General features: G+C 38.0%; 2 protein-coding genes and 1 long non-coding RNA gene across 3 annotated transcripts in view; 1 reads left to right on the top strand and 2 right to left on the bottom strand.

Annotated features, from left to right (window-relative positions):
- Positions 1-17,826, top strand: part of DGK5 (diacylglycerol kinase 5) — a 37,792-nt gene extending 19,966 nt beyond the window's left edge. The window contains exons 9-13 of the mRNA XM_028212673.2: positions 7,285-7,352; positions 11,604-11,678; positions 16,394-16,481; positions 16,635-16,751; positions 17,280-17,826. Coding sequence (XP_028068474.2) covers positions 7,285-7,352; positions 11,604-11,678; positions 16,394-16,481; positions 16,635-16,751; positions 17,280-17,591 — 660 coding nt within the window. The 3' untranslated portion in view covers positions 17,592-17,826. The remainder of the gene's footprint in view (positions 1-7,284; positions 7,353-11,603; positions 11,679-16,393; positions 16,482-16,634; positions 16,752-17,279) is intronic.
- LOC145797218 (uncharacterized) lies at positions 1,696-4,986 on the bottom strand. The gene is made up of 3 exons (XR_014338468.1): positions 4,859-4,986; positions 3,075-3,106; positions 1,696-1,831 (listed from the first exon to the last, which is right to left on the bottom strand). It is a non-coding gene; the product is annotated as an uncharacterized LOC145797218 (long non-coding RNA).
- Positions 17,827-18,209: 383 nt separating the features above from the next.
- Positions 18,210-24,512, bottom strand: LOC114271057 (protein THYLAKOID FORMATION1, chloroplastic). The gene is made up of 5 exons (XM_028212674.2): positions 24,238-24,512; positions 22,015-22,282; positions 21,142-21,358; positions 19,625-19,740; positions 18,210-18,540 (listed from the first exon to the last, which is right to left on the bottom strand). Exons 1-5 carry the CDS (start codon positions 24,434-24,436, stop codon positions 18,447-18,449), a joined length of 894 nt encoding a protein of 297 aa, XP_028068475.1. The 5' UTR covers positions 24,437-24,512; the 3' UTR covers positions 18,210-18,446.
- Positions 24,513-25,436: the final 924 nt, after the last annotated feature.

Here is a 25,436-nt window from a genome sequence, read left to right as displayed (position 1 = left end):
CCGAACCCATATCATTTACAGGTTCGGGATTCCAGAAAGTATCATCATGGATAATGGACAGCCGTTCAGGAGTGATACTTTGAACAAGTTATTTGCTAAGTACAAAATCAAAAACAACCATTCATCAAGATATCATGCACCTGCCAATGGTTTGGCAGAAGCTTTCAACAAGACATTGTGCAAAATTCTCAAGAAGATGGTGGATAAGAACAAAAAAGCTTGGCATGAGAAGTTACAAGAAGCTTTGTGGGCTTATCGGACTTCGCACAGAACTCCTACTCAAGCAACCCCTTATTCGTTGGTCTTTGGAGGAGAAGCAGTGTTACCACTTGAGGTTCAAATACCATCATTGCGAGTGGCAATACAAGAGTCCTTAACGGAAGATGAAAGCGCAAGAGTGAGGTTGGCTGAGCTCGAGACCCTAGATGAAAGAAGGTTGTATGCTCAACAGAATTTGGAGATCTATCAACAAAGGATGGCAAATGCGTTCAATAAAAGGGTGAGGCTTCGCTCCTTTAAAAAGGGAGACTTGGTACTAATGGTTAGAACACCCATAGTAGTCTCACGAAGAACCAAAGGAAAGCTTGAGCCCAAATGGGAAGGACCTTATGTGATTGAGAAGGTTTATTCTAATGGGGCCTATTTGTTGATAACGATGGATGGTGACAGAATCATTCCCCCAACTAATGCAAGGTTCTTGAAAAGATATTACCCTTAAGAAAGCCTGCTAGGTTGAAAACCCGAAAGGGCGGCCTAGGCAAAAGTTAGGGCAAAAAAAAAAAAAAAAAAAAAACCACCAACGGTATTGTATGTGGTTAAACTGCTAAAATACCTCACCGAAATCTAAGGTGATAAAACATTGGATACTCCTGGCCCACAAGAGTATAAACTGTGTACGGCCAAACAAAAGTCAAAAAACACCACCAACGGTATTGTATGTGGTTAAACTGCTAAAATACCTCACCGAAATCTAAGGTGATAAAACATTGGATACTCCTGGCCCGCAAGAGTATAAACTGTGTACGGCCAAACAAAAGTAAAAAAAACCACCAACGGTATTGTATGTGGTTAAACTGCTAAAATGCCTCACCGAAATCTAAGGTGATAAAATATTGTATTGAGAAATTTCATATAACAAGTAAATCTTTTGTGTACGACTAAAATAAGACAAATCAATGTATTGTATTGAGAAATTTCGAATAACAAATAAATCCATCACTGAGCGAAATTTCATAAATACATTATGTTCTGATGAATAAAAAATAATAAAAGTGCATTCATTCATTAAGAGAAGCCTTAGCCCTTTCAAAAGCACGTTCCACAACACTATGTTGTCCATTCTTCTTCTTGTGTTGGCTCAAAACATTCAGAGCAGTTTGCACGTCTTCTTCTGATTTAATCCCACATTTCTTCAAAATAGGGGCAAATGTGGAAAGAACGTCATTCAACCAAAAAATCCATATGGGGGATTGCAAATGGGTAGAAATGCCACGGACATTAAAGGAATTATCCCACTTCAGTTTTTCATGCTTCATTCTCTTGAGAAGAGTATTAAATTCAGAGCAGTCAAGGTCCTCAAAAAATGGACGAAGGATTGAGACAGGGAATGAACCAATTGATTTTGAATGCCCTTTCTCGAGAATCTCACAGCAGTTTCGAATTCCTGTATAAACCAAGTCTTCGGAAGCCGTATGTAAAGGGATGTAGGGGTCCAACTCGGTGGGTGACAATAAAGCAGTGATAGGTTTGTGCCGAATTATTTTCGGACCAGATTTATCCAGTACATCCATCTCGTCACGTCGAAGATATTCAAGGGTCTTGTCCATGCTTCCTAAATAAAAAATATATATATATATATAAAATAAAATAAAATAAAAATGGTTAGTGAAGGCAAAATGTCATAATATAAAGAGATTAACAAAAGCCCCTTGGCCAAGGACCCAATCCGTTGGGGTGACGGACACGTTCACTGCCAAGGACCCAATCCGTTGGGGTGACGGGCACATTCACTGCCAAGGACCCAAGGACCCAATCCGTTGGGGTGACGGGCACGTTCACTGCCAAGGACCCAATCCGTTGGGGTGACGGGCACGTTCACTGCCAAGGACCCAATCCGTTGGGGTGACGGACACGTTCACTGCCAAGGACCCAATCCGTTGGGGTGACGGGCACGTTCACTGCCAAGGACCCAATCCGTTGGGGTGACGGGCACGTTCACTGCCAAGGACCCAATCCGTTGGGGTGACGGACACGTTCACGGCCAAGGACCCAATCCGTTGGGGTGACGGACACGTTCACGGCCAAGGACCCAATCCGTTGGGGTGAGGGACACGTTCACTGCCAAGGACTCAATCCGTTGGGGTGACGGACACGTTCACTGCCAAGGACCCAATCCGTTGGGGTGACGGACACGTTCACTGCCAAGGACCCAATCCGTTGGGGTGACGGACACGTTCACTGCCAAGAACCCAATCCGTTGGGGTGACGGACACAATCACTGCCAAGGACTCAAGCCGTTGGGGTGATGGACACGTTCACTGCCAAGAACTCAAGCCGTTGGGGTGACGGACACAATCACTGCCAAGAACTCAAGCCGTTGGGGTGACGGACACATTCACTGCCAAGGTTTCAAGCCGTTGGGGTGACGGACACATTCACTGCCAAGGACTCAAGCCGTTGGGGTGACGGACAAAATCACTGCCAAGGATTCAAGCCATTGGGGTGAAAGGACACAATCACTGCCAAGGACTCAAGCCGTTGGGGTGACGGACACAATCACTGCCAAGGTTTCAAGCCGTTGGGGTGACGGACACATTCACTGCCAAGGATTCAGGCCATTGGGGTGAAGGGACACAATCACTGCCAAGGATTCCAAGCCATTGGGGTGAAGGACACAATCACTGCCAAGGATTCAAGCCATTGGGGTGAAGGACACAATCACTGCCAAGGATTCAACCCATTGGGGTGAAGGACACAATCACTGCCAAGGATTCAAGCCATTGGGGTGAAAGGACACAATCACTGCCAAGAATTTAAGCCACTCATTGCCGTAAGGTTGGAAAGGGCAATGATACCTGCAAACAAACTCTAACACCTTGCGTGTTGCCTGCAAAAGAGGGAAAAAGATGTGAAATAATTGCAAAAAATAAATAAATAAATAAATAAAATCGTAATTTGTACAATTAAAAAAAAAAAAAAAAAAAAAAAAAAACTGTTAAATAAACAAATATATGTTGTTACACAAAAGGGTATAGCATGTTTTTTCTTTTTAAACAAGAAAAGTCTTTGTTTGGGCTTATGGTTAACAAAAAAAGTTTGGGTCATTACCCTTTTGGGACCTTTTGCTTAGAAAATCGAGGTTCAGTGATTGAAGGTGTTATTCTGGCTAAAAATTATTTCAAATCATGCCTGAAGTAATAAAAAAGTTTGGGTCATTACCCTTTTGGGACCATCAAAATTTTTAGTAACTGCATATCTATATGAGGTTGTTGCAGGAGTCCTTTAGAAAATACAAGAGCCAATAAAGAGGCTAGTAGCAGTACTAGTTTGCTATTTTTTTAAAAAAAAGGGGTTGGCCTATACTAAAAAGGGTGCTTTTTGTTGAATTGGTAAAGGACAATAAGACATATAAATTCAAGGCATAAGAAGACTGCTTCTTTTTTTTTTTTTTTTTTTTTTTTGATTCAAAAGAAAAATGGACTGCTCTGAAAAAAAAAAAAAAAAAAAAAGAGCAAAAGTGAGGAGCAGTTTGATGTTTGCATACATGCTGCAAAAATTCTGGTTGCATAAAAAAAAAAAAAAAAAAAAAAAAAAGGGAAAGCATACTTGATATGGCCTTATAAGAAGAACAATTTCTGCTGGAAGGTAAAAAAAAAAGAGAGCAGATTAAATTGTGAAAAAAAAAGGCAGCAGGTTATACACAAGGTTCATAAGTTATAAAAAGATTCATGGAGAAGAAAATTTCTGCTGGAAGGTAAAAAAAAGAGAGCAAATTAAACTGTGACAAAAAAAAAGGGTCTTTGGGCTAGAAAAAAAAAATCTGCTTGAAAGGCAGCAGGTTATACACAAGGTTCATATGGGTTATAAAAAGGTTCATGGAAATTTTCATGGGTTATAAAAAGGTTCATGGAGAAGAAAATTTCTGCTGGAAGGTAAAAAAAAAGAGACCAGATTAAATTGTGACAAAAAAAAAAAGGGTCTTTGGGCTACGAAAAAAAATCTGCTTGAAAGGCAGCAGGTTATACACAAGGTTCATATGGGTTATAAAAAGGTTCATGGAAATTTTCATGGGTTATAAAAAGGTTCATGGAGAGGAGAATTTCTGTTGGAAGGTAAATAAAAGAGAGCAGATTAAACTGTTACAAAAAAAAAAGGGTCTTTGGGCTAGTAAAAAAATCTGCTTGAAAGGCAGCAGGGTTTTTTGTACAAGTAAAAATAAAAAAAATAATAAAAAGAAAAGAGGCTACAACTTTTGTTATGAAAGAAGGCAGTAGGTTATTCATCCTTTCAAGAAGGGTCTTTGTTGGGACTACTTGGACTTAGGGTCTAGTAAAACGTGAAGAATGGTTTTAAAGAATCGTTAATTAGCGTTGGGAGGCCATAAATTTGTAATCAAAGCAGTCCAGAATTATTTCTGGTCCACAAATTGTCCCTTAAAATTTTGCTGGAGCAGAGGAAAAATTTTGTCATAAATTTTGCTGGAGGCCATAAACCCCTTTATAATTAACGGACACAAATTTATATCCTTTAAAGCAGTCCAGAATTTGTGGACTTAGGGTCTAGTAAAAATTTTTGGGAAGGGCCATCACATGGTGATATACATGCTGAAAGAAAATATTTTATGGAAAAGAAAGCATACCTGATTTAAAGGAGTTTGAAGAGATTCTTTTGTATCTTCTTTAAAGTATAAGAAGAACAACTTTGTTGGAAAAAGAAGAAAGATAATGGCTGGAAAGTTGCTGGAATTTTTCTGGAAAACAAAAAATCTGCAGGGAAAAAAAGGGGCTGCAGGAAAAAATATATGAATAGGTGTTATATAAAGCAAAAAATTCTTGCTTAAGAAAGGAGGTAGTGTTCTCCTAAAATACTTCAAACAAGCAAGAGTTTAGGTAGGATTTGAAATACTAAGTAAGAGTTTGTGTTGGATTAGAAATCCTACCAATGTCAATCCATCCTATTCCATTTAGACAAACTCCTAAAATATATATAGATATATATATATCTGCTGTAAAAAAAATGGTGGCAAGTTAGAGGCCCACAAAAGAAAAGGCCCAATTAAAAAATGGTGGTCTAGAAAAGAAAAGGTCCATGATGGTTTAGAAAAATCCATGATGGCCTAGAAAACAATTTACTGCAAAAAAAAAAATATATATATATATAGTGGCAAGTTGGAGGCCCACAAAAGAAAAGGGCCCATTAAAAAATGGTGGCCTAAAAAAAAAGAAAAGTCCAGGATGGTCTAGAAAAATCCATGATGGCCTAGAAAAAATCTGCTGTAAAAAAAATGGTGACAAGTTGGAGGCCCACAAAAGAAAAGGCCCAATTTAAAAAAATGGTGGCCTAGAAAAGAAAAGGTCCATGATGGTTTAGAAAAATCCATGATGGCCTAGAAAACAATTTACTGCAAAAAAAAAAAAAAAAAAAAAAAAAAAAAAAAAAAAAAACAACTAGTGGCAAGTTGGAGGCCCACAAAAGAAAAGGCCCAATTAAAACGGTGGCCTAGAAAAGGAAAGGTCCATTATAGCCTTTAAAAAAAAAAAATTGGCGGCAAATTGGAGGCCCACAAAAGGAAATGCCCAATTAAATCTTGGACCTTACTCATGACCCTTCAAAAAAATAAAATAAAATAAAATAAAAGGTCAAGTCCATAAGAAGGACCTATGCAACAAAAGTAAAAGGGCCTTTAAAAAAAAGCCGTCAACCCAAAAATAAAAAAAAATAAAAATAAAATAAAAATAAAAAAAAGGCCAGGGACCAAAACACAGAAATAATCCCATCCAAGACCTAAAGATCATCCACATAAAAGTGCCAAATTGTCGTGACTCGCACAGTTAAAAAAAATTCACTTGTGCAAGTCACGAGGGGCATTTGTTGGCACATAAATTTTAAACCAAATTTATGTTTAAATTTCAAATACAGTCAATGACACACATAGAGCCTACAATAAGATTGTTGTAGGCAATCACTTCCCAAAATGATTAATTTGCTCCGTTGAGGTATATAAATAAAACAACGTCGTATCTTAACGACGTTATTCAAGATGCTCAAATGACACGTGGAGCCTACGAAAAAATGACACCTGTAGAGCCTACAGCAAAGACATCACACAGGATGAAACCCCAAAGATCAATTCGGTTAATCAGATATACGATTAATCAGATAGCGCTATTATTCAAAATTTAAATAGCGTTATCATTCAATTTGAAATTCAAATATCATTCAATTTGAAATTCAAAATGAAGATGAAGCGTTCCTATCACCTGATGGCCCTCCATAAATATGAGGACCATCACACAAGACCGGGGGATTGGAAGATCAGAAGTGAAAAAGATCAGAGAGAGAGAGAAAGAAGTTGAGAGCTAAACAAATCGTTACAAGAAAGAAGAAGAGAAGGCTAGAGAATTCAAGAACCTACGCTAATGGCGATGAATAGGTAAAGGGTTCCAAACCCAAACTGTATTTTGTATTCGAGGGTTCAAAACCCATAATAATCGTAATAAAATATTTTCTTTTTTTAAAATTGTCTTTTGTTGTTTATTTTGTTCTTCATTAATCAGAGGTTTCATTTTGCATAAAATGTGTAATTAACGATCTGAAATACAGATCGGAAATAAGAACCTGCTATTCAAATAATCAACACTGTTTAGTCAAAAAGACTAAACAGTGGACATTTGTAACATAAAATTTTGAAATGTGTTGAAACACTTCATGTTTTAAAATTTGTGTCTACAGCCATATAAAAATCTCAAATTTCAATCTTGTCACCTTCATGATACCAGGCATTACATTTTTTAGCTCAACTTAAGGTATTTTGTGTATCTTATGTTGGGAGATTTAGTGTTATATGACAATCAAGCAATAAATTCTGCACATACGTGAGGATTTAGAGGTGGAAATGTGATTTCTTGTGCTTCAATGATATGGAGATAAATGTAGAATATGGTTACGTACTCTGGATTTGATAAATGTAAATTGGATTTGTCTCTTAAAGTATATGTTTCTACATAGTTATGAGCTTGGTCTTTGTAGTGAATAGATGCTACCTTTTGTTTTTGTTTTGTTCAGAGTACTTATGCGAAGCTTGTATGTACACAAGGATGGTTCATGGCTTCTCTCTTCCATCCTTCTTCAAGGTGAGTCATCATGACTGTATTGAGTATGTGCAAACTCTGATTTCTTTTTTTGGGACCTCTTGATGGCTAGTTTGAGTTACCTAGTTGAATTTGTTTGTTCTATTTTATTTAATTTTCTTCTATTCTTGAAATATGTCACCACAATCTCATGGCTTTTGTTAAAACCTACCATCACCTACTCCACCAACTACACCTACCACCACCTACTACCACCTACTGCACACCTACCACTACCACCTACTACCACCTACTCCACTACATCTTCTATATAAGGAGCCCCTCACCATTTGTAATATACAACATACAACAATCAATAATACATCAATTTTGACATGGTATCAGAGCAGGTTTAGAACCTAATATTTTCGCTTCACCGGCGGGCGGCAACCTCACCTTAGCCGTCCGCCGGACCTCAACCTATTCCACTTATTTTCTACGCATACCTTCCCATCGTTGCCCTTGACCTCTCATTTTCATAGCCAAATCTCCTACAAATACAGAAAGATCTGAACCCGTATCCACACGCCTATCACCTGTGCTGAAGCCTGCCCAAGTTAGGCGGAAGAGAAAACCTTGCCGGTGTGAGCGACGCAGGTGTTGACGTAGCATTCGTGCATCCATTGTTGCAGTTCACCGATCCAGATCATCCTCTTCTCTTCACTAGAAACTCTCGCTGCAAGCCTCGCCGGAGTCGCCACTGCCCTACCTCATCTTTGACGACATCGACACATACTCCGTCGACAACATCGCCATCCGAGGCTTCAACCCGACGTTACTCTCCCTGCTATCACAGGAATTTGTGCTCTCTGTCGCCGCCTATGGTCGCAGTCCCTCCATCGTCGCCGCTGTCGTCTTCGATCTCCCTCCTCCGCCGTTGTCACTCTGACACGCTGGTGCACGGCTCCGACTATACACACAGATCTGTGTGTATGTATATATGTATATATATATACCTCTCTCTCTTTGGACAACTTTGAGGAATACCCACGTGTGCGAACGTTGGGTCTGTTACAAGTTGGGCCACGTACATCTATTCTTAATTGAATCCAGCTTGCTTCATTGCTTTACTAAAAGACCGTGCACCCACTCAATCTTTTTCTCTCTCTCTCTCCCTTTAAACCCTCTATTTTCCTTTCTTTTTCTTTTAATATTTACCTCCCTTTTTGTATTCGTTTTATGCTTCTTATCATCCTCCTCATCTTGTACCCCCTTTCTCTCTCTCATTTTTTCACTTTCCAATCCCCCGAGGCACATGCTTTCGCCATTAATCTATTCTTATTATTATTATTAAAAAAAATAATAATAAATAAATAAATAAATAAATAAAAACCAAAAACCAACACAATTTACCAATCTGCACAACAACTCATATTTTATTCATCTCAGGGATCAACCCTGATCAAAAAAAAAAAAAAAAAAAAAAACAAACAAACAAACCCACAAACAAACAAACCACCACAACACACCCACACCCACAGTGGGATTTTTCTTCTCTACTTTGCTGCAGGTCTCTTCTTCTTGCCTCCATCCTGGACGGCCCTTGCCGGTATTGCCTCCGTGTTTCCCACTCCACTGGGCACGATCACTACTCCCTGCTCCTCCACTGCAGCATATGGCGGACCTCCAAATCGGAACATAACGGTGGCCTTCTGCTTCAGCTCCTTATTTTCCGCCTTTAGCACACTTATCTCTGCTCGCGCATCCTTATACATGCGTTGGAGCAGAGCCAGCTGGGCGTTCAACTGCTGCACCTCATTTGTCCTACTCTACAGCCGATGCGACAGGTTTGTGACCGCCGTCATGGTCTCCACACATGACTTCAAAGTATACTGATTGGCCTCAATATCCGTTTGCACCGCCATTTTTTGCTCCACCGACCGCATCGGAAAGTTCAACGGAGCAAAACCAGAGGCGCTTGGTTGAGGTTCACTGGCCACCGCACCAGTTATCTCTCTTGTTGACTCGTTGAGGTCGGGAAAGAGAGTGAGCAGACCACGGGACGAAGAGGCCATATTCTGGGTAGCTGAACGGGAAGACGAGGCCATGTTATGGGTTGCTGAGTGTTTCAGAGAAGGGTTGGTTACAGAGTGTTTCAAGATTTGCAGCTCTTAGCGACAAGCTCTCAGAGAACGAAGAGGTTTCAACTGGTTTGTTATGCTTCCAAGCCTCAGCCTCCGCTTCGGTTTATAAAGACCATGATGAAGAGGCAGACACGCGCATAATGCGCCGCTCGGCGCTCGACGACAACATGGGCGCGCCTTTTGATGGCACGCCTTTTAATGGCACGCCTTTTTATGGATTGGGCACGCCTCCTTTTGACAGATTGGGCACACCTTTTGAGGGTGCGACTTTTTAAGGGTCCGACAAGACTCTGTAAACTGTCCCGACATTGATTCCGGTTAGCTCCTTCATGGGTCCGACAAGACTCTGTAAACTGTCCCGACATTGATTCCGGTTAGCTCCTTCATGGGTCCGACAAGACTCTGTAAACTGTCCCGACATTGATTCCGGTTAGTTTCTACAAGGGTCCAGCAAGACTCCGTAAACTGTCACAACAACTGTCACCACATTGTCTGCTACAACGGTCCGACATGACCCCATAAACTGTCTTCTACATCGGTCTGACACAACCATCCAGTGTCCTCTACAACGTTATGACACAACCATACAGTGTCCTCTACCACGTTATGACACCACCATACAGAGTCTTCTACAACGGTCTGACACGACCATACAGTGTCTCCTATCCATTTTTTATTTATTTTTTTTCAGATTATTTTCTTGTTTTGTTACTCTCTCCAAACTCAAGTTGGTTAGTTCCTATCCCCCTTGAGTTTGCGGGGGGCTGTTAAAACCTACCATCACCTACTCCACCTACTACACCTACCACCACCTACTACCACCTACTGCACACCTACCACTACCACCTACTACCACCTACTCCACTACATCTCCTATATAAGGAGTCCCTCACCATTTGTAATATACAACATACAACAATCAATAATACATCAATTTTGACAGCTTTGATAACCAGAAACCCTATCCTAGGTGGGGTCCTTTGGGCCCACCCCAGGAGTTTAAACCCAAGAATCAAACGACACCCTCCTAATCGTATGATTATATATTGTCTGTAACTCTTTAAGTGGAGACGAGTTGGATTTTATATTTGGTTTTTATGGATTTCAGTATCATGACTACCCTAATATTTTAGTTGTTTTGGTGTAAGTGGATATTGGATTGATGACAGACTATTATCTTGTAAAGTAAATATGTATTTCAGTATCTTTCTATGTTTAATTGTTTATGTTGTGTGTTCTCTAGGAAATTCTACACAACTGAATTTCTGAGCAAGTACTTTTATAAGTCAACTTGTTATGATAGTTTTGAATGACTCTAATCTGGATGCTTATAATGTTAATGTATACTAAGGTGGGTGTGTTCTTCAACCTTGTTCAAATTTTATCCTTTCCGCCCACCTATCTGTTATCAAATCTTATGATTCATGATTCATACATATCGATGCAATTTATGATTGAATTCATGAAACTGTCAGATCTAACAGATTCTGACCCTTTTTTGCAAAAAAATTTCTGCGGGGGGGTTGGGGTATGTGTGAAAATGTTATAATACAACTTCTAAAAATATTTAGTACAAAATATCCAATACCTATGCATTATTTTTTGTTATTTTGATGATTTAATAGGATCCAATTAGATTCAGTCAAGCCTAAAAGTGGTTATGCTAGAAAACTATTGAATTGTTCATGAAAGTCGTTACTGAACATGAGAGCTAAGATATAGTGAACTTGCACATGTAAATGGTTAGTGGATACAGTTTCAGGGCATCAAAAGGCAACCACGTCAGAAAGTTGAGCTGTCACAACAAATTTCACTGAGGTTGTAGACAGTATTCATTACCTGCATGGGCTAAATAACCAAAAGAAATCTGCAGCCTTTGATGGAGAATTAGATGTACAATATGTATTGTGTGCATCAAGAATAACCTTTTACCTTGTTATCATATGATACATTAAAAGCTAAAAAGACCAAAGTTGGGGTGCGCAGCCATGTCATGTAATAGATAGGATGCATTACTTTGAAGATTGTTATAGATAGTCTTTGGTTCATCAGTATTGGTTGGACTCTATAATGATATAATATAATATAAGTAGTTCTTTTGTAGTCTATTTTGCATTAATTAAATTATTTTATTTTCTTGAATGAAAAAATATCTATATTTTCTATGCAGGAACATAGCTCAACTTGCAAAGGTAAAGATCATGAAAAAACATGGTGAATGGCAGGACCTCCACATATCTCACAGGTAAATTAATGGTTTATCTTTCTAATGTTCTGCAGTTGAAATTTGCTGCGCATGACTTTTGATACTGCTTGCTATTGTTCTTGCATTTTCTTTTCCCCCTGATCGTGTTTGAAGTTTATCTAGTTATCTTTGATGGGTTTTAGAATTGTAGTGTTCCTACTTGACACCTTTATTTTAGTCCTTTCCAAGTTTTCTTTGTTTTTTTTTTAAAAAATCTTTGTTACACCATATTGGACTTCTGGTATGTGGGTGCAGTAACTATTGAGAAGGGTTAGCTATAGTCCAAGATGAAAAGCTTGGATTAGCAACTTGAAATATAGGGTTGGATGGCTTACCCCATTGTTTGAGTTGGACCAGAAAGAGGCAATAAGGGTTTCGGTGTTTTAATCTGATGAGGAAAATAAACAATTTCGCGAGTGCTTCGAGTACCCATGAATGATAATCATGGCCTTCTTTTTTTTGATAAATAATAATCATGGGCTTCTTGTGTTAATCTCATTGTCAAATTGATTAATCAAAGATGGCAAAGGTTTGGGATTATGAGACAGATCTTACAGGGACAGCAAATAGTATGACTTGGTCTGGTCAACAACGTTCATCAAGCCTAAATTTAGCAAACAAGCAGAAAAGAAGGCCTAAAGTTCACGTGGTCTGGTTCTTTTGTTTCTGCTGCAAAACAAGGAAAGTTGGTTTTTCACTTCTTTAGCACAAACTGTTAGTGTTAACTTTACTTTTGAGGACAAATAAAACATATTCAGTGTTCTCTATTGAAACTTGAAAGAGATAGTCACGAATTAAGATGCCATTTAATCTTTTCCTCAATCAGGAAAAGAGAAGTTCAATTTACATAAATTTAGGCTATATAAATGTGTGGAACATAGTTCTATTAGCTGCTCACATTTTGATAGTGATTATGTCTTATCAATTTTCTTGAGGCTCTACTTGTCACTGCAGTGAATAAAGAAAGCTTGATTTTTTTTTTTTTTTTTTTATTGGATAAAGTATGTTAAAACCTATCACCTACTTTACCCACTTAAACCTACTCCACTAAACCTAACCCACTACACCACTACCACCTCACCTACTCCACTAAACCTAACACACTACACCACTACCACCTCCACTTCACCTACTCCTTACCTACTACACACTCACCCTCTTCTATATATAGGAATCATGAATCATTGTAATAAATAGAACATTATATCAATCAATAATATACATCAATTTATTTTACATGGTATCAGAGCAAGGTTAAGAAGCTAATAATTCTGCTTCACCGGCGGGCGGCAGCCTCGCCTTGGCCGCCCGCCGGACCTCTACACACCCACCAAGTTTGTTCCACTCTTTCCAATCACAAGAACAACCCTTCTTCTTCAAGCTTCAATTCACACTTTCCCGATGCACACTGAACTCTCTCAGTCACTCTCTTCTTAGAGAGAGAGAAACCCAGAAAAATGCGTTTCCTCCAGTTCCATCTCCACAGCTCCGCCGCCGCTAAACCAGGTCGCTTTCGCAACAGCAGCAGCCGTACTGCCCCAGCGGTCACGGGCATTAATATTGACCCTCCGATTGACCAAGAGCTTCACAACCTCGAGGTGGCCTTCGCAGGCTGCAATGTGCAAAGCAGTCCTCCCATCCAAGTCAATGCTATTTACATCAATGCCATCGTCCAGCAAATCCTAGACTCCCTTCACGTCACCTCTACAGGCCATGCATTGAGAATTTGTGTCACTGACGCAGATCATGGTCCAGACAGCCCGAATCTGTGTGTGAGTTAGAGAGAGAGCAGTCTGTTTGTCGCCTCCTCCTCTGTGTGTGTCTATGTGTTTTTGGTGTGCACTGCCCGAATGCAACAGAGAGAGAGAGATGTTGTGTCTTCACATCCCACTTCTCTCTCTCTTTTTTAAAAATCATTTTCTCTCTAAAACCTCTTTTGGACAAACCCACACAGCACACCATTTACTTTTCTTCAGCTTTTACTTTTCTTTTCTTCTCCCACCATTTCACGGTTCTCATTGCAGAATTACTGCCATAATAACCCACACAGCACATCATGAGTTAGAGCCATAATCCAGAGCACTTTCTTTTATTTTAATATGTTTATTATAATATTTTTTTTTTTATTCTCTTTGTTCCCACCATGTCTCACCCACCACTCTTCTTTTATTTACACATCACACCCTCTCTCCCCTCATTCATTTTATTATTATTATACACCCATATATATTTCTTTTGATTACTTTTCATTAGTATATTTATTTTACTTACTTTTCTATTAGTGGTAGGATCCACCCAACTTTGCATCTCACCTTTCCTTTTTTTCTTTTTTTATTACTTTACCATTCCCATACTTCTCTTCAAATTTATTTTCTTTTATCCTTTATTTTCTCCCACTACCTCTCTGTTTATGTCAGTGCGATACATCGAGAAAAAAATAAAAAAATAAAATAAAATAAAATAAAATAAATAAATAAATAAACAAAAACAAACCACACATCGTTTTATTCATGACAGGGAATTAACCCCGATCACATTTTTACAAAAAAAAAAAAAAACCAACAACAACAAAAGATTTGTTTTCTTTTCTGTAGCGGCCACACATCGACCTCACTTCTTCTCTACTCTGCCGCCGGTCTTTTCTTTTTGCCTCCGTCCTGGGCGGCCTTTGATGGTGCTGCCTCCGTGTTTTCCATGCCGCCGAGCACGTTCACTCCCCCATACTCCTCCACTGCAGCATATGGTGGACTTCCAAATCGGAACATCACGGTGGCCTTCCGCTTCAGCTCCTTGTTTTCCGCCTTTAGCACACTTATCTCTGCTCGCGCATCCTTATACATGCGCTGGAGCAGAGCCAGTTGGGCGTTTAACTGCTGCACTTCATTTGTCCTACTCTGAAGCCGGTGCGACAAGTTTGTTACCGCAGTCATGGTTTCCACACATGACTTCAAAGTATACTGATTGGCTTCAATATCCGTTTGCACTGCCATTTTTTGCTCCACCGACCGCATCGGAAAGTTCAACGGAGCAAAACCAGGGGTGTTTGGTTGAGGTTCACGGGCCTCCGCACCAGTTATCTCTCTTGTTGACTCGTTGAGGTCGGGAAAGAGAGTGAGTAGACCACGGGATGAAGAGGCCATATTCTGGGTAGCTGAACGGGAAGAAGAGGCCATGTTTTTTGGGTTGCTGAGTGTTTCAGCGAAATAGCAATTTCAGACTGATAATGTTCGGAAGGGGAGTGTTTCAAGATTTGCAGCTCTTAGAGGCAATCTCTCAGAAAATGAAGAGTTTTTCAGAAGTTTTTTCCCAGGTTTTTTTTTTGTCTTCGCTTCTGCCTCAAGCACAGCCTCCGCATTGGTTTATATCGACACTGACGACGCGGCCGACACGCCACTCTGTCGCTCACGTGCCTCGCCGCGTCTCCGGCTCACCTTTTGATGGCTCGACGCTTTCTGTCGGGCACGCCTTTTGATGAAGTGGGCGCGCCTTTTGAGGGCGCGACTTTTGAGGGCTCACTATATATATCCATATATATATATATTTGGGCAGCCTATATACACCATCATACAGTGTATTTTTTATGGGTCCGACAAGACTCTGTAAACTGTCCCGACATTGATTCCGGTTAGCTCCTTTATGGGTCCGACAAGACTCTGTAAACTGTCCCGACATTGATTCCGGTTAGCTCCTTCATGGGTCCGACAAGACTCTGTAAACTGTCCCGACATTGATTTCGGTTCGTTTCTACAAGGGTCCAGCAAGACTCCGTAAACTGTCACAACCACTCTTATAACATTGTCTGCTACAACGGTCCGACATGACCCCATAAACTGTCTTCTACATCGGTCTGACACAACCATCCAGTGTCCTCTACAACGTTATGACACCACCATACAGTGTCTTCACCATCGGTCTGACACGACCATACAGTGTCTCCTATCCTCTTTTCTTTTATGTATTCGTCTATTTTCTTGTTTTGTTACTCTCTCCAAACTCAAGTTGGCTAGTTCCTATCCCCCTTGAGTTTGCGGGGGGCTGTTAAAACCTATCACCTACTTCACCCACTTAAACCTACTCCACTAAACCTAACCCACTACACCACTACCACCTCACCTACTCCACTAAACCTAACCCACTACGCCACTACCACCTCCACTTCACCTACTCCTTACCTACTACACACACACCCTCTTCTATATATAGGAATCATGAATCATTGTAATAAATAGAACATTATATCAATCAATAATATACATCAATTTATTTTACAAAGTACATTGACCATCATTGGGGTTTGGAGAAAATACGTAGAGCGCCATATGTTTGACATAATTACACTGATTTCTCTTATAATAAAAGCTTAATAAACAACTAGAACTAATGCATACGGTGTGTAGACATGTAGACACTGGGATAAACAAGGTAAAATCTATATTTTAATGTAAAAGAGATGACAACATCATATTCTTTATTCATATGACTAGTTAATTATTAATCAAGTTGTCCGAGGCGCCTAAGCGTGCGCCTTTTAAAACATTAGTCAATGCTATTGCTTTTCTCTTCCTTTTGGTCAGTAAGTAGCTCTAGCCCTGTTGAGGGGCAATATCTTCTATGTGGAATGAATTCCCCATTACATTTTTTAGTTTTTGAATCTAATTTGTGGACAGATGATATACTATGATTTATTTTTCTAACGATTTCCCGTTAACATACAGTATCAGGTCCATTGTATGCCTTAACTTGCCTAGTTTTTCTGGTGGACTAAATCCTTGGGGAACACCAAATGTAAAGAAAAAACGTGATGTTAGTACTCTCTTTTATTTTTCCTTTCTTTTTTATTTGGGGCTGGGGGACGGGGCAGTTTACTAATGTTGTTTCAGTAACTAAATATAAATTTTTTTTTATATTTTTTTTCACATCTCTAATGAATGTAACTTGTTGAAACATGGCATTTAGAGAGACTTGACTCCACCATTTGTAGATGATGGCCTCATTGAGGTTGTTGGTTTTAGAGATGCTTGGCATGGGCTTGTTTTGCTTGCTCCAAAAGGACATGGGACTCGTCTTGCCCAGGTTAGGAATGAAACTCCAATTGATGATAATTTCCGTATTGTTTTAAAGGAATCTCTTCAGAGTTGATACAAACATGTATGTAACTTTGGATGAGTTAATGTAGTGCTAAATGATTGTGGCATGGCCGTTATATGCAACTACAATTATAAATCCAAGGCATCTGTTCAAAAAAAAAAAAAAAACTATATAAATCTGAGACAGGAAGAGGTAATATATGCCTTGATGACATATCAAACAATTTGTGGTAGGAAATGCCCGACTTTAGTCAGAAACATGAATATTGTATGCTTTTACTCTCTGCCATCAATTATGTTAAAAAATTAGGTAGTTGTTTTTAACATGGACATTGTTTAGAAGAGAGGGCTCAAAGAAGCCACTATCCGTTTTGGATGCATGTCGCATGAATTCCTGTTAATAAAGTGAAAACGCGGCAGATTTGGCAGTGATATCGTGTGCTAATTCGTTAATGCTCTCTAAACATTTACATTACCCTATGATGGTTTTTTTTTTCCTTCTTCTCGCATGTAGGCACACCGGATCCGATTCGAATTTCACAAGGGTGCAACTGACCACACATTTATGAGGATTGATGGGGAACCTTGGAAGCAACCCCTTCCAGTTGATGACGACACTGTTGTGGTAGAAATCTCTCATCTTGGCCAGGTGAAAATGCTTGCCACCCATGACTGCAGATCCAAAAGTGTACATGATCCAACAACACCTACCAATCATGATTCCGACGAAGAGGATAGTGGTGAAGAAGGGGAAGAGCGGAGGAAGTTTGGGGCGGCAGACACATTCAAGATCCCAGATGAGGTCGACATTTCTCAGCTCAGTTAAGCCAATCGTAATCATTGATTTGGTATTTGTCAATTTGTCAGACAGTTATATTGATTTGTCGGATTTTGAGTCTCAATCACAATTCAACTTTCTATAATTTCTGTTCCAGCTGTAATTTAAAGTTCTATGGAATGACCTCATGATTGGCTTAGATCAATTTCATTAAAATTCTAAATAATGTAGTTGTAAATAATAAACAGTACAGATAAAAGCTCGTTTCTGGTTTACGCCTTAATTACATCTGTCCCAAACATGTCGCATTACAGGTATGGCATTTATTGGATTTTTAGGGCATTTTGAGCTAAAGAGTTGAAAGTAGATTTTCTATGGAAAAGTAAATTGGATGATTTGTTGTGCCCGTGAGTGCTATGCAAAACCTCATATTTGTAGGTTGTAGTGATGGTCTTCCAGCTCTGGAAAGTATGCAGCTTTGAGGTGGCCGTGGTGCTGCGTGTTAAACCACTAGTTGGAAAAGTTTGCATCATTTCAAGCATATGCGTGAAGTTTATATTTTATTTTTATTTTTTTTGTAAGCTTAAAGCAGTCTTACCAGCTGGAAGTGTACGTGGATGCCAATTTAACCAGGAAACATGAGAGAGAGAGACAGAGAGAGAGAGAGAGAGAATCTGGCTATGATCATTGTACATAGTTTAAGTAATTTAAAACATGGAATTTTGGACAATTTATACTGGTCAGCAGGATCCAAAATAGTAAAATTGAATGAAAGCCACATTTGCTGCAAGTAATCTCAGCCTTGGAAGTTTCAACTCTACCTCAAAATAAACAAGAAATTATGGGATTGATGCTTGATGGGAAGGGGAGTTTTCAGCTGTGACCACAATATAAGCTTTTGCCCTAAAGATCTGCATATTGGTAGTCCGCCAAGCATTTTGTAACTGCCTCATTAGCCTTTTGAGATTGTTCCCTTTCCGCCATTTTCTTCTTCTCCCTGAAAGCCAAAACAGTACTTACTCAAGAGTTATATGGGGAAACTATTCTCGCACGAGCAACATGTAAGAAATAAAAGGTATAACAATTCCTTGATGATCATCGAAGCGAATTAAAGTGGATTCCATGAAATATACACATCATTGATGTTTGGGCTACTTAAAAAGGCCAGGCTAATCCGGAATTAAAGTGAATGGTTTTAAGTTGAGTGGCCATTCATTTTGGAAAAGAAAAGATATCTGATTCAAGTTGTCTGGTATAAGAAAACACAAGATGGTAAGAGCATCTTCAATGTTTTACTTTTTTTTCTCCATCAAATTTGAGTAAAAGTTTCATCTGATATCACGTGTTCTAATAGAGCAATCTGGTATTTCATCAAACTACAAATCGATTGGGAAGACGACCGGGGATGTCTGGCTGGTCAACCGACCAGTGTAATTTTTTCAGCTTTTAAAATAGATTTTTGCAAGGAGGTGGTCGACCAGAGGGACAATTGGCCGGACATCTGGCCGATTGTCCGGTAATGGTGTATGCTCTGCATCTCCAACGACTATGTATAGTAAATTGATGAAAGGCACAACCATCCTTAATTTGATGAAAAGTTTAAAATATCCTAGATTTGATACTGGTTTGGTGTAAGAGTTGGAGCAACAAAAGTCTACTAAAAGGTGTAGCATTGGAGATGGTCTAATATGAGAGTGACTAACAAAATCATAATGATATCAATGAATACGCAATCAGGAAGGCGTATGCATTCAAAATTTAACACCATTGCTGGGTTTCGACTTTCAAGTGTGCATAAGAGCAAGAAAAAACTGTTTCTGAATATCAAGGGGCTGTCATGAGCATCACTAAAAACAGACAATCATGCGACAACAGATCTCCAGATTCTGTTGTGTTTAATCTAAGTTCTTGTCCCGGAGTTTGTTCACTCTCTCTCTCTCTTCCCCTTTTTGTTTTCTCCACTTTTTGGTGCCAGAGACAGATTGTTTTTACTATATTATGACCTTCAGCAAATAAGTTCAAAAATTAAAGCATGCTTGGAGAGAGAGACTGAATTTGGAATTGGCAGGGAATGAAATCACCTGTCAACATATTCCTTGAGTAGTTCTTTTGCTTGAACCAGCTTAGACAGCAGATTGCGGTATACATCAAGGTCCCGATCTACACTTCTCTTGTTTATGTTTAATGCAGCACAAAGCTGTTACATACCAATGAAAATGGTCAAAATGATGGAACTGACAAAATGAAATTTATGAAACCAAGTGCATTTGAACTTTTGTCACTTTAGTGATTTGGACAAACGCCTACACAAGTTTATACTAAAAATGTTGTCACGACTGTAAATGATAGATGATATTTTGCACAACACACAAGTTGTAGTAATTAAATAAGCCAGAATGCTTAAACGTATGAACAAAAAATGGTGAACATGACCATTAGTTTCATTCCAGTCAAATTACCAGACTGTTCCGGCTCATTTCAGCAATTCGAGAATGTTCTGACCATACTGTTAGCTCCAACCCCATGCATGCAAGCAGAGAGTCAAGGAGGATGGCGTACGAGCACTTCTACCCCAAGTGAAAGTCTGAGCTGGGCATCTGCAAGACTCTCACTTCTCTTCACGTGCTTGCCATTAATGACTCACCATTAAGAAGGTAGAAATTTTGGTGGGTTTGCCTCCCTCTCCCTCACTCTCTTTGTGTATAAATAGAGACGGGAAGGAGAGGGTGAATTGAATAAAAAATTTGAGAGACAGAGAGCTGTGGGTTGAGTGTGAGTAGTTCTCCTCCTCTGATTTGTATTTGCTCTGTTTTAGTGAAATTCTTGTTTCTGTCCGTGGACGTAGGCATTGGGCCGAACCACGTAAATATTGGTGTCTTAGTTGTGTGTGATTGCTTGTTGTTTATCTTTCTGGGCGTCCATGGTCCTAACACATACCAGCCACTAATACTGGTTTCTTTCTGGTACAACAAAATTCATAAAATTCCTCCAGAGCCAGTGCTCAGTTCAAACACAACATTAATGTTTTTTGCTAAACACAGTACTTACGCCTCGTTTGGGAACAGGTTAATTTAGTAACTTTTTGGATATTTGGCTAAAATATGAGCTAAAAAAATTAGTATATTTGGGATGACTTTTTGGCTTTTTACGAAAAGATTGCAAAAAGTAGAGAGAAGAGAATCTTTAACTTTTTGGTATGGATTGTTGGCTTTTTGGCTAATTTAATAACTTTTTGACTAAAAAGGAGGTTTCCCAAACGAGGCTAGCATTCAAGAATAATACCTCACAAATTAAGGCTACAAGGAGTGATAGAGAAACTTAGTTCAAACAATGAATCTGAAAAGGATTGTGATAGGCTGACAGCAACAACTTGACTGAGAAAACTCAAGTAAGAATGGTATCAGTGTCAGTCAACAATGATCACACTGTTAGTATCTTAATGGCTATGAAGGCAGTGAACCATAAATACAAACAAAGAATTTGCTCAAGCATTTCAGCAGTAAGTAGAGCTGAGACAAAGACAAACAGTCCATGGTTTTATCTTTTACTTTTGGCAGGAAAATTACAATAATACTGCAGAGAGTAAAGGAAAGCTTACTTGTTCTAAAATTGTGGGTTCAGAAGCATTTGCCAGCTCAAGAAGCCGAAACAGCCCAATAGCAAAGAAACGACTGTAGCTGAAACTCCCCTCACCCCCAGCTCTCGCTGCAATATCTTTCAGAAGACCTTCAACTTCCCCTTCGCTTGATGAAAAATTAATTAATGAGCTAGCATTTTGTGCACGGGCCCATTCCTCCAACTTTTTTGCATCGTTTCTGTAGTGCACAAAGAAATACAACCATTCAGTCTAGTGAATAAAATATTTTTAAGGTAATTATTCATTTAAAGTGGTAAATTAGATTCAGAATTTGAAAATATGGATTACCAATAGTTTTCTCCCTACATTCAATGAACTAAACAGAAAACAAAGAATTTGTCACAATAAATGTATAATGTTTGATATATTGGTCAGTTAACTTATAGGTATTCAGTTTCTCCATTATTTGCACCAAGGACTGAACTGAGATGGTCAGTTTTTCAACTAATGCTTGATATATTCAAATCGTTTTAGTTGAAACTCATATCGAATCATATATATCAAATCTTAACACTATGACTCAGATTTATCTAATTCTCATGTTAAGGACACCCGAATATAGCTAGATTTCATATCTCCTAAATAATTCTTCTACTTTTTATGGATGAAATAATGATTACAAACTAAAATAGAGCCATCTATGCATAAAATGGAAGTATTATGCATAGTTATACAGTAATACACTTATCGGGTTACATGTCCAATTCGGTATATCAGACACATATCTCATACTCATGTGACAAGTGTTTGACACAGGTATTTCACAAATATAGAAGATTTCATGTAACATAGCTTCCTACTTAAGTTTGGTTCAAGAAAAAAAAAAATACAGACCTGTATTGATCAGGGTCCTCCTTTAATGCATTGATATATGCCTGGAAGATGGCCTCTCGATCTTCATCACTTGGGTAGCCTTCCATAAGTTGATCAAACACGGTAACAAAACCAAGGGCAAAGACAGCATCATAACGATGCGTCCTCTTGTACCTCATCAGATGCTGCTGGACAATCAGCTCCTGCAGCACAGTGTTGTAGATACTCGGAATTGGTCGTTTATAAGCCATCAAGAAATTCAACTTTGTTTCAGAAACAGTGGGCATATCTGAAACAAAGTAAATAAAAATGCATCATAACAACATAAAGAACAAATTAACTAACATCCTTCCAACAATCATTGTCTGACAGACGATAAGCATAGTCATGCACTCCAGTTGGATTGGATCGGATCTAAGACTATCTAAAATACCGCCCAATCTATTAAAACCACCCAAATCCGCACCGATTCATATGCTAACTACGGATTAAATTTTAAAATTTATAATTTGCCTTTGAAATCGCTCCGTTTCACTATAATTAAATACATAAAAAATTTTAATCCTCTAATGCAATATCAAATAAAAATGAGTGTGAGAGAAATTTAAGATGTGAAATTTATTGTAAATTAGTATGTAAAATTAGTTTGTATTATATATATGAAAAATATTATGCAAATTAGTATTAAATATTATGCAAATGTTTGATAATTGTTTAAGAATATTTTTCAATCAACTAACAAATTGAAACCACCCCAAACCACTCTAACCGCAGTTTGGTTATTTGTCAATCCGTCATTCACGATTTAGTTTATAATTTTAATCTCAAACCATCCGAACAGACACCCCTAATTGGATCTGTGCAATTCAAATTACAACTGAGCATAGTTATGCATATATACAAGTGAATTATCTGAAGTAGAAAAAATCCATATATGATCCTGGCTGGAGAATTAAATAGAGATATTAAATCATTGGAAAATAAAATTCTTTATATTCTAGATATCCAAACGCATGTCAATATCGAAAATTACCAGCTGCGTTGTTTTCAAGCCATCCAAATTTATGAAAAAACGCATAATCTAGTAGTGAGTTTAAAAAAAATTGCTGTAATACAAATGTACAACCAAGCTTAAACCCGTTTGTTCATTGAGAAAATAGAAGGAAAGAGAAGACAACCAAAAATTAAGTTCAATGTTTTCTACTTTCTATTTTGCCGTACATTTGTCTTTGGAGTGAATAATAAATAGTTCCTAATAGTTAATAGTTAGACTTAAATATGAAATCTTATTAAAAATAAATTTTAATAAAATCGTTGCTTAAAATAACATTTTGTGATAATTTTTTTGTCATAATTTTTATAAATTATCACTAAAACATACAATTAGTAACCTTTTTTTATAATGAATTTTTTAAACTGTCTCTAAAAATAAAAATTAGGGACTTTTGTGTGTTAATTATTTTAAACTGCCACTAAAATTTATAATTTATAATTAGTGACATTTGTTGTAATAAATTTTTTTAACATGTCACTAAAATTAATAATTAATGACGTTTTATAATATTGTTTGATAAAACATATAACATATTAGACAATGACTTATTTTGGGAAGTTGGCTTTTAGTAACTTTTTTTGGTTTTTTGTAGCAAAAGTCAAAAGTTGGCTTTTTTGAATTTTTTTTCATTTGGGAAGGTGGTTTTTAGCCAAAGGTGAAATTACAATTTTATCCCTCATGAGTCAAAATAGGCTACATGGGTGTAGTTGTAATATTTTAAACTAAATAGGGATAGTTTGGTCATTTGATTATGATTTGACATCATAAACAAATATTAATAAAAAAAGCCAAAAGTCACTTTTTACCAACTTCTCAAATCATTTGTCTAAAAAACCAAAAAAACTTTGGTTAAAAGCTAAAAAATTACTTTTTATCATCTTCCCAAAATATGCCAATATAGACCTACATTTAAGTTCTCTCTGTTTTTTTTTTTTGGTTTTTCACTGGTGTCCAGACTAGCTTAACGTGCATCCCGACAAACTTCGCTTGCGGTGAGATCCTGCCGTTGGCAATGAAGTGTTGCAGTTATGGGACTTGAACGGGAGAGCAAACTCGGTTAAACCCAGAGCCTTACCCAGAAATGGACAAACCACTAGCCACAAGCTCGTGATTTTGCCGTACATTTTTCTTAGCAACCAAACAGAGGATACGAAATGTGAAAGGTACTCAATTAAAGTACAGAGAATTACCTGATACTGTAGACATGGACTTAATAACCATTCGGGAAGTGGAATTCGAACTTCGAACGCCGAAATACTCGCAAGAAAAATTTGTACGAACTCGAAAACTGTCGAAATTGGAAGCGAAAGAACGAGTAGAAGGAACAGAGACTTTCTCCGAAGAATGACCTGAAGCAGAGAAATGTAGAGAAGAAGTAAGTGCCGCCATGATGGAAACAAAGAAAAGACAGATAAAGTTGAAATCAGAATAGGCTTAAATTGGGAAGTGATTAGCGCAAGAGAGGTCAGAATCGAGGCTTATCCGGTGAACAGAAGATTTCGTAATCTTAACATTTAGCCAGTATGAATGTGACGCGTGGAAGTATTTGAAGCTGACCGTACTCTCATTTGTTAAGATCCTCGTTTTGTTTGTTTCTATTTTCTTTTGTCGTTTTTTGGGATAATTTTGTGGGTATAACTCTGCCGACGTTGTGGATGTCATTATTTGGCAATTGTATTTTTAATAATTTTTTTTTTTTTGGGTAAGTTTTTAATTTTTTTTGACTTTTTAGTCATGATAGACTAGATGATAAAAATAAGTAAACAAATTTGAAAAATCATTAAAGATGATTTTTTTTTTTTTTTTTTGAAAAAAATCTTTTAAATCATTCTAAACTGGAAGCACGTGAAAAAAGTTTTTTTTTAAAAAAATTGACACAATTTTTTATTTAAAAAAAAATCTCTAAACAAAATAGTTAAAAAAAAGAAAAATTATCCAAAAATCTCGTATCAGCATTAGCAACCCCATTTAGTCCTACCAATTAACACATATAGTGATAGATCCCATAGGTGAAAACATTATCACTACTAGGTCCTATTTTGATTTATATTTTGATATTATGGTCGCTTTTACCTCTTCTTTTACTGGGTCACACAAAATTACAAATAGAGTAGCACGTTGGCTGCATACGGTGGAGACCAAACATCTTCATATTACAAGCATTTTTTATTCCCCACCCCCCAACCCCCATATGAGTTCACACACAACACCCACTTCCTACAAAGAAACCCCACCAATGGAACCCCATCAATGGACACATACTGATACACAAAAATATCCACATACCCATTGCGACAACAACCCATATTGACACACAATCCATTAATCGTGAACCACAAACATTACACGGGTACACAGTACATGCACACACACACAAATGGCACATACC

This window comes from Camellia sinensis, chromosome 8 (genome assembly GCF_055761805.1).
Source record: "Camellia sinensis isolate YWXY chromosome 8, ASM5576180v1, whole genome shotgun sequence".
In the NCBI taxonomy this organism is placed as follows: Eukaryota; Viridiplantae; Streptophyta; class Magnoliopsida; order Ericales; family Theaceae; genus Camellia; species Camellia sinensis.
The sequence above is the reverse complement of the archived record's forward strand: the minus strand, read 5'-3'. Positions and strand labels throughout refer to the sequence as shown.